At 32.5% G+C, this 9,806-nt stretch overlaps 1 protein-coding gene across 1 annotated transcript; it reads right to left on the bottom strand.

Moving 5' to 3' along the window:
- Window positions 1-2,403: 2,403 nt before the first annotated feature.
- Window positions 2,404-7,695, bottom strand: LOC145603508 (sugar transporter ERD6-like 5). Its single transcript, XM_081659424.1, has 16 exons — window positions 7,379-7,695; window positions 6,145-6,207; window positions 5,926-6,015; window positions 5,778-5,837; window positions 5,606-5,671; window positions 5,428-5,493; window positions 5,219-5,294; window positions 5,034-5,098; window positions 4,841-4,933; window positions 4,544-4,753; window positions 4,376-4,438; window positions 4,208-4,267; window positions 4,013-4,066; window positions 3,819-3,878; window positions 3,605-3,719; window positions 2,404-2,775 (listed from the first exon to the last, which is right to left on the bottom strand). The coding sequence occupies exons 1-16, from the start codon at window positions 7,538-7,540 to the stop codon at window positions 2,651-2,653; spliced, it is 1,428 nt and encodes a 475-aa protein (XP_081515550.1). The 5' UTR covers window positions 7,541-7,695; the 3' UTR covers window positions 2,404-2,650.
- Window positions 7,696-9,806: the final 2,111 nt, after the last annotated feature.

The raw sequence follows: 9,806 nt of genomic DNA, 5'->3' as shown, positions 1-9,806 counted from the left end.
TTTAATATAACCATCAGTTTAAAACTTTAAACCTTTGACTATGTTGACCATTCCTTAACGGGGCGTTTGGTATGTGGGATAGGGATAAGAAGGATAAGAGGATAGGATAAGGATAGAGAATTTTGGGTGGGATAGGAATCAGATAGTGTTATCCTTTGTTTGATATAAGGTAGGGATAAAAGTAGAATAAGTAACAAAGTTACGAATATACCATACTAACCCTATCTTTGTCCTTTTTTCTCTCCATTAAGGGCATAAGTGTCATTTTAATTAATAATCCCTATCCCTCATTCTTTTTCCAACCCTAGGTATAGAAATTGAGGGATAAGAGATGATTTAATCCTTGTCCCATCCCTCTCTCTAATCCCAATCCTTAGAAACAAACATAGAATGTTAATATCCCTATCCCTCTTTATTTATCCCCCTAAACAAACATGATGTAATAGTTAATACATTTGAATTTCTTTTATATTGTTTAGGACTATTCTAAATTTTTGACATGTGTTGTATACTTACAAAATTTAGAGGGGGAGGGGGGGGGGGGGGGGTAGGGAGGATAGTACTAGTAGTTAATTACAAGTATGCCCATAAGAATCATATGATAAACGAACCAAAAAGTAAGTGATGAAGGGTCAAAACTTTGCTTCCCCCTAAAATGGCTTAATATAAGGATATATTTTCTTGTCAAATACTTTTATTCACTAATTTCAACAAAATATGTCTAACCAAGTTACCGCAAGATAGTGTTCTCTTTACTTGAATTTTTACTTATCTCATTAGTAAGCTGATTAGACTTTGTTTTTAACTCATTTGAAAATAATAACACTTTTCCTATATATATCAAGTATTTTTTTAACCTTTAATCACTTATTGGGCCTTACATAAGGTGTTTTAACTCATCTTATTTAAGCTAGCTAATTAACTCTGATCTAAAGCCTATTATTAATCCTTATATTAACTTATCTACTTATTAGCTTAGTCCTTATTTTATCTTATCTAAACTTATTAGGAGAGAGTAGTCAATGTTAGTAGTACCTCTTTTCTTGAGTGCTGGATGCAGAATGTAGTATTTATCGGATTGCAAAAAGAATCAATTTCTTTATAGTCTAATCTATTGTGAAAGAAAAGCACTCTTACACTTTGTTTGGATATATGAAAATGGAAGGAAAAGAAAGGATGTGAAAAAGAGGGGGGCAAACTCTCTTGTTTGGATGTTAATTTCAATTTCACGTTCTTGGTGTTAATTACCTTGAAGAACTCAGGGGTGCACCAATTGATTCGTCTGTTGGACTGCAGTGTGCTATGCATGCTCGTTTCATGCAGTGGTACGCATAAGCGGTTTAAACGAAGCTAAACAACCTATCATGAGAGTGTTGATAGCATGTACATTAATGTTTAACCTCTTAAATAATCCTTCCACAAATATGCGTACAAACTACAAAGGTTGGATCAATACTTAAAATGGTTTTTCACTGTAAATCTGTAATAATGCTGATGCTATGGTTGATTTGCCTTATTTTTAAGTTTTTAACAATATCTTATTATTTATTATAGATCAAACTAGAAAAAAAAATAAGTTCAGGTAATTAATTACAGTATTGTTTTGGGGTCTGTTTTGATTGACTGAACTGAGTTGAACTGAATATTTTATGAGAGAAGGATATTAAGAACTGAATTGAATTGAACTGAATATTTTATGAGAGAAGGATATTAAGAATTGAACTGAATTGAATTGAATTGAATAATCTGAAGGGCCTGTTCTCTTACGTTGAAATTCAGTTCAGTTCAGCTGAGTTCAGTTCAGTTCAGCTCAATTCAGTTCAATTCAGTTCAGTTCAGTTCAGTTCAATTCAGCTCCTAATTTCCTTCTCTTATAAAATATTCATTTCAGTTCAGTTCAGTTCAGTTCATTTCAGTTCAGCTGAGTTCAGTCAATGAGAACAGGCCCTTAGTTGCGATTTTCTTATCGCTATAAAAAATAATAAAAGTAATGAAATAAAGTAAATTACATATTTGTAGCACCCCATACTCCCATAGTACGTAAAGTATAACTTGGTTCTCAATTTTTTATTTTTATTTTTTATTTTTTTTATTTTTTTTTTCCAGTTGATGATATCTTGTGGATTGGCAACTCGCTTACTTACAGCTTACCTTACTATAATGTTAACATTAATCACTTTTAGTTGATGATTATTGTTTAACGCTTCATTATTAATTCACTCTTGATCAGAAACTGAACGATACAAAGTTGTAGAGCGTATGAATATCTTCTTAACCAATTTTATGAAGAAAAAGATAATGTTAAGGCATCATTAAAACGCTTCAAAAACAAAGTGGATATCATTGAGTTTCTTTAGAAGTACTCCGTAGGTGTATAACGCGTAAATATTTAAAAATATAAAGGCACACTATAGAAAAAACCTAATAATCTTCTCTTAAAGTATTATTACAAATATATCCTCCTAGATACTCACTCTTTACTTTTTATATAGGTAAGACCGTAAGATAAACAGTATATATGTATATATACCGTAATTCTCCAACCAAATTGTGAGACAAACCTAAGATTAACTAGTACGTACTTAGTATAATAGAATAAATAGAATAGACTATGTACATGTATATTCTCCTATATATATCTTGTACATTTCTAATACAGAGTATGAGTGAGTGATTCTTGTATTTCCTCCAATGTACGTCCCTTGGTCTCCGGAACAAGTTTTGCCACAAATATCAAAGCCAATACATTGATACTTGTAAATATGAAGAATGTGCCTGAAAATCAAACATGTCACGTTAAGTATTACGTACTATATTAAGTGCTTGTTTGGTTAACAACTATACTAACACATAGATGTACTATGGTCACTGCATAGATTGCTGGACAAGATGACCAGATGGGCCAATGGGCCCAGGAGTATTAAAGAATTGGGCCCAGGAGTAGCTTTAAAGATAGTGGGCCAATGGGCCCACTAAATAAGTCATAGACAATTAGGCAGTTACTCTCAGCCTTGCAGATCCAGTTTTGCGTGGCATTTATAACCAGATACTAATTACATAAGCAATTTTTTGCACGTTTTTAAATTAGTGAATACGCTTTGATTTTTGACAATATTCACAATTTCTATTTTGTTTAAGAAACAAATATACTCATATGGATGTTATGAGATATTTAGATGATTTATACGTTGAGAAACATGATAAAAAAGTAAACCTTTTATTACTTCCCCAGTTCCAAATGAGTGTAATTCAGGGCATTATAGATGGCAAATGGATCAGTTGACTCAATTTCAAGTTAGGTCACTCTGGGCTCTATTGCCGGGTGCCAACAAACTTACTTCGGAGTATTTTTGTTTTTATGTCAGACCATCTAGGTTGTTTGATTTTTGGTGAAATTTAGGTAAGGGCCGATAAGTTCAAGTCGATTCAATTTTGCAAGGTTTTAATTTACGTGGAGTCTCGTTTATTATTTCCAAGAGTGGAATTAGGTGAGCTGAACAATATTCAAGGGTATAGGCACCATTGTTTTAAAGTTATCAAACAATCAGTTGAGGCGATCAGATTTTAGTCTTTATTTTGAAAAAACCGAGCAAAGAATGTTCACCTGATGAACTCCAATCCATCATGAAGTTAAATGAGTAAGAGACAACCCAAGCACTCGACCAGCTGACTATAGTCGCTAAGCTTCCAGCAGCCCCTTTTACATTGATTGGAAATATCTGCAAAAACATACTAGTAGTTTATAAATTCTGTTGCAATGAATTTAAGAAACAAATGTAGGAAAAAACTATAGAAACCAAGAGGAGAAGAATGTCTACCTCTGACATTATAATAAATGGTATCCCTCCCATTCCTACAGGGTATGCTGCTGAGAAAATCTGTAGTAGAATCATGCAATCGAGTATTAGTCAAATTGTTTTTTGATTCGGTCTAGATCAGTTCTCATTCAGGTTAACATAGTGTCATTCAATTTCGGGTTAAGTTTAGTTTTAGATAGAGTAATTTGATTTACCAGAATGCCAAATAGTGCTAAATAGGGACTGAAGTGTGGCATCCATCCATAATCCTGCTCAGAAAACAAACGCGTACACACACACAAACAACAAATAAGTTAATTCAGCTAAGAAAGAAGAACCAAAGAGCTATAATCAGAAATAAGTTCAGTTTGCAGATATTTATGTACGAAAGCATATGCATTGAAACAAACCTTCATCAAGAAAGACATCGCCACTGATAGACAAGCTGTTCCCATTCCAGTAACAGAAAACTATAACAACAACAACAGCAACAGACCTCGGTCAAAACACCTTCCAAGGACACACAAGATAATTACTACGAAGTATTATGTAAATGTTGTATCACATAGCATACTCACCAGCAGAAGTGGTCGTCTTCCACTTTTATCCATCAAAAATACACCCAAAAAAGTGGGGGGAAGCTGCAGAGTTTAATAGCAGAATAAAAAAAACTTTTAGCAGAAGAAAGGAGAGTGTTATATATTTATCACTGATAATGCTCATTGTCAGAATGTATCCTGTTTTACCTGGATGAGAGCCATTGCTATGGTACCCAATTTGCTTGAAACCCCGGCTGATTCAAATGTTGTAGTTGCATAGAACAAAATCCCATTTGTTCCACCAAATGATGCTAGTGCCATGAGCCCAAGACTTATTGTAAGTGCAAAAGCATACTTCATTTGGAACACGTTGAAGAAGCTATCTTGTGAGACATGATCAATAGTTTCAGCACAGTCCTGCAAGATATATAATGTTAAAATCTTACATACAATTAGACCGAGTAGTTTAAGTCCACTATTACTATATTGAAGAATGTGTATTACTTTGATTTGAGCTGCTTCGTGAGCTATATCGAATTTCTTTCCCCTAAGTCTTCGTAAAGTAGACTCACAGCCTTTGTCATGACCAACCTTTACCTGCAAGAACAGGGGTTTCACAGCTTAATTTTCTATTTTTTATGTCTTCAACCAGCTGTAAGTGATCAATTACGCACTAAAAAATCTGATTGCGACTTACCAACCACCTAGGAGACTCTGGAATGAAGAATAAGCCCAAAAACTGTATGATGCACGGAACAGCACCTGAAACAGTTCATGCTTGAAATTAACAATTATCATTTTAATGAAGCTTGGATATATATGGCCATCCCAATGGAAGTGATAAAGCTTGTACAAACAATATAACAGAAATAATGAAGTTACCAATCAAAGATAAGACGCGCCAACTTGTTACAAGTCCCAAGATGTAAGCTAGAGCTATTCCGCAGCACAACATCAACTGAAATATGAGGGCATATATTACAACTTGTGACTAAGGAGTAAAAACTGAAGTTTGGACATAATTTGGTACACTTTATTCTAATAAATCGTAAGTACTAAATAGTGTCGATTTGTAAGTGCATTATCTTTACCTGATGAAGAAGCACAGATCCTCCACGAAGATTTCTTGGTGTAATCTCTGCTATGTACACCGGAACCTGTTGTGGCACATGACTTTGCTTAATCAATATAGTAATCTCAGCATACAACGTAGTTTGAATAACAACTAAGTCATAAAAGTATTAAAAACATGTGCTTAGAAATAATTACCACATAAACAGTAAGTCCCATAGCACAACCCACAGATAGTCTACCAACATCAAGTGACCAAGCATCCTTCAAATATACACCGACAAAAAGTCAGATTTCTAGGGAATAGAAACTTAGCAACTAGAAAAACTCGAAAAAATTATTATCCTGAATTAATTGTCTAGGGAAAAACCTTAGAGAATGCGATTGCAACCCACCCAGTGAGGTAGAGTATGTCAGATAAACCCATAGTCTGCACCCAAACAACCAATATTGATAAGTGTAAGCTCCATTTGAATGTTAATCATGCTCGAAAAAGGTTAAAAAGAACAAGAACTTACTCCTCGACGACCAAAGTAATCTGTAAGTTTACCACAGACTAGTGAGCCTAATAAACCTCCAACAGTCAACATTGATCCAAAGAGGGAATACTGTGGAAAATCATTAAGGCCATCAAATTAAAAAATACACCATAAAACGTACTGTAAGTAGAAAAGTGTAACTAATATATACAAAGTACTCCGTAATTAAGATTAGAAAGCGTAAACAAAGCAACTTACATCAGCTGTTGAGAGTTTCAAGTCAGCAATGATTCCAGATTGTACAGGGGAGCTATAGCCCATCTATTCATAACAGCGAAAAACTAGATTAGCCAACTAAATATCCAGCTTATCTTTTTTAAGATTTTATTGAAAGTAACACAACACATACAAACGGACTGTAACTAAAAAAGCTACTAGCAACATAATCAATGTGTTACAAAATTCTGCACATCCCAATTGTCAGTCTGTCACAAGTATGCAATATCTTTAGTCATTTAAGGTACCACCATAGGTCATACACGGCCACAACCACAACGACAACCACGGTCATTCAAAGTACCACCCGAAGAGACCAGGGACCATTGGACCAATAAATTTATTTATTTTTTTTTTTATTTTTTTTTTTTGAGAAGAAATAAATTAATTATTTTATATTTGAATCTAATAATCTAATCCATGAAAATGAAAAGATAAAATTTGTCAATAATTTCAACTCTCAATTATTAGAATTAATTACTAATATTATTACAATTTGACTTAAATGGATGACATGATGACAATCATGGCGTAACATAACATAACTTGGGCAGCCTGCAGATGATTTTCTATATTATAATTATTGAGCTTATTTCTTTCAAAAAAATATTATTGAGCTTATTCTAATTTGCTAAAAAGACAGCAATATGGTTACATATTAAATCCAGTGGCTCCAGATATATCAGAATATTAATCAAGGTTAATTACCTATTCTTTGCATTAATTTGGCTAGACGTGCAACTTACAAACTATATGAAGGTCAACAAAGTAACCCAGAAATTTGCTCAAAATCTTTGTACAACTAATTTTGTTTTTCGCTTAATAATCCCCAAGTTGACAAGTTGGAAGTAAAAAATGATTAAAAAATTCACCTGTCAGAAAAATTTCCCCGATATTAACATATTTAGTAATTCGGAGTGATATTTTTCATTATCATTACCATCATTTATTACGACCTAAACGTCTAACAAATTGAAAATTACGAATTCAATTGTTGATCATCCCCCAATAGGACGACTAACAATTTTTCGAACATCAAATGAGATGTAGTGCAACATTTGTGACATATATCTTCTTTTAATTACTGTGACATGACATGTCCAAAAATAGAAAGTGATCCTAAGGTTATTATATAAAGTGACCGATAACAAATGACATGGTGATCTTGGACAACGCGGCCTAAAAAAGAGTAAAGTGAAAAGGAAGAATAACTCACAGCACAACCACAAACGAGAGAGCCACAAACGGCAATGAAAACGCTGAATAAAAGAACGGGGGTGGCGCCACCGTCATTATAAACATCTTTGGTGGCGCCATCCTCTAACTTCAAGAGTAGTCTTTCTCGGTGTTGATTCTTTCTACTGTGGCTTTTCTCCATTATTTGATCTTGGATAATTTAGCTGTCAATGAATATAAAGAGAGAGAAAAACAAAGAGAGAGAGAAAATGATTGATGAGTGGTAAAGAATATTATTCCATATACTTATGTTAAATGGAAGGAATTGAAGAAGAGAAGAGGAAAGAGACCATTGGTGAGTTGGTGGGTAGACTAGGTACTGGATATATAATAAGGTTCAAATATCATTTTCGATGAGTCCCATTTTATACTAGTAACAAAGTAGAAAATGAAATTTCTGACATGATTTTGTGCTGTTTATTTCTTTGTCTAACTACCATTCATTAATAGTAATAATAATTTATTGTGATCATTGAAGTTATCTTTAATAATTAATTAAGATTTCTTGTCCTAAAAAAAAAACATTTATGATTTATTATTTTGAGGGGAATCTCTAATCGACAAAGTAATTTTTTTAAATTTCTTAAACACACCCACCCCAACAAATCACTATTTCTAATTATGGAAAAACTTGAGTCACTCTGTATAAACGTATTCCATCTATTTACAATTTATTTAAATGTTACATTTAAAAATTCAAAATCGATTGAGAACAAGTTACGTCATATCGAACTTGTGCTAGTATTTCATGACAGAAGCTCATGTATAATGTGACTCACTTGTCGTATCATACAAACATATACCCATTTATAATTTTTATTTCCTTATATAAGTAGATCAGAAATTAATAAATTGGTGTACAATCTAGCTCATCATGCTTTTGTAAAATTCTGAAAAGAATGTACATATGTACATTTCGTGATCCACTGGCGTGTCTCTTAACTCCTAAAGACATGTTTGGCATGTGTGAAATTTATGTTGAGTCCATTTTCTTATCATGCTTAATCAGTCCTCATATTACTCATGCCCAACTTTAATCAATTACTTCATGCTTTGTATAACTTATTGTCACATTAATTATAATTTAGCTCCACTAAAAGTTTTTCGTACCTGGCCTGTAAAGCAAACAAAAAAGACAATCAAAATATATACTACGTATAATAATATCGCATGAGAATTACATTGCCAGGTTGGATAAGAAGATGACGTGGATGGGCCCCATAATCCTCCCATCCAATTATTGAGAAATGAGTCCAATTAGACAATACTTCTATTTATGCGTTGACTTGTTCAAATTACTCGTCTAACTAACCCTGTTACTAATTTACTACAGTATTTTATAATCCACGAGTAATACGCCTAATTAAAATTATAATTAATTAAATAGTTAATTGGAGAAGTCGAAGTTGAAGTGTTCATTCACTAGTTCGACTTTGAAATTTTTTGTATACATCCAGATATGCATATACCCAATAAATTTAATGTTAGTTTTTGTATTTCATTTGATGATTAATTTAAAAAATCATAAACAAAATACTCATAAATGTATTATACACCCGATGATAATTATTTTTGGAATTATGGGTGAGGGACGTGTAGGCTACAGACCTACAGTACTAATCGTTGGCAGCTTAAATATATGTGGGCCTTGAAAGCAATCCAATCACCAAACAACCAATTTTCTTTTTTTTTTTTTTCTATTTTTTTATGCAGAAGAGGGCCAAGCCCATTTATTAAAAAGATTAACAAACAAATATTTGGTGTGCATGTGAATCATGTGCTAAAATTTAACCTATACTAGTATTATTAGACCAAAAAAAATAAAAAATGCTAAAGTACGCCTGGATGTGTGTATGTGAGTGTCTGATGAAAAATGCTGCTAACGCTTCAACTTTCTTTTTTTTTTTTTTTTTTTTTTTTTTTTTGACAAGATAATAAACAAGATAATAATTACAGAGTAGAAGTTAAGTAATCCAAAGAATATAAATAAATTTTCAATGTTGAAATTGTGTCCATTCATAAGTGATTTTCTTCCCATTACGTTTAATGAGAAATCAACTAGCTATATTAATGATAGCTGGTGAGAAAATTTGATGTTTAAAAAATTGTTAGAATAGTAAAAACAGTAAAATTAAAAAATATATCTAGATGACAATTTCTAAAATGACAACAATAAGTGGCTATTGTCAAAATATCCAAACTTTTTAATCTCCAACTTATTAAATGATAAATCTTCCCCACAAAAAAAAAAATGATTTAAAAAAAGAAAAAAAGAAATGTCAATTATACTGAAATGGACCAGACCCAAAATCAGAAAATAACTTGTTCGGCCCAAAATAGCTATATCAAAAAAATGACCCAATTTCAAATTTACTTGAACTGAAATGATACCTCAAACTGTTAAATAC

This window comes from Chenopodium album, chromosome 22 (assembly GCF_948465745.1).
Source record: "Chenopodium album chromosome 22, dcCheAlbu1.1, whole genome shotgun sequence".
Lineage (NCBI taxonomy): Eukaryota > Viridiplantae > Streptophyta > Magnoliopsida > Caryophyllales > Amaranthaceae > Chenopodium > Chenopodium album.
The sequence above is the reverse complement of the archived record's forward strand: the minus strand, read 5'-3'. Positions and strand labels throughout refer to the sequence as shown.

Bases quoted from the DNA above. Each gene is read 5' to 3' on its own strand.
- LOC145603508 (XM_081659424.1), bottom strand. From the start codon at position 7,540: ATGGAGAAAAGCCACAGTAGAAAGAATCAACACCGAGAAAGACTACTC. The intron at 6,016-6,144 runs GTAAGTTGCTTT...GATTTTCCACAG, and splicing joins TGAAACTCTCAACAGCTGAT to TATTCCCTCTTTGGATCAAT. The intron at 3,879-4,012 runs GTAAATCAAATT...ATTCTACTACAG, and splicing joins TAGCACTATTTGGCATTCTG to ATTTTCTCAGCAGCATACCC.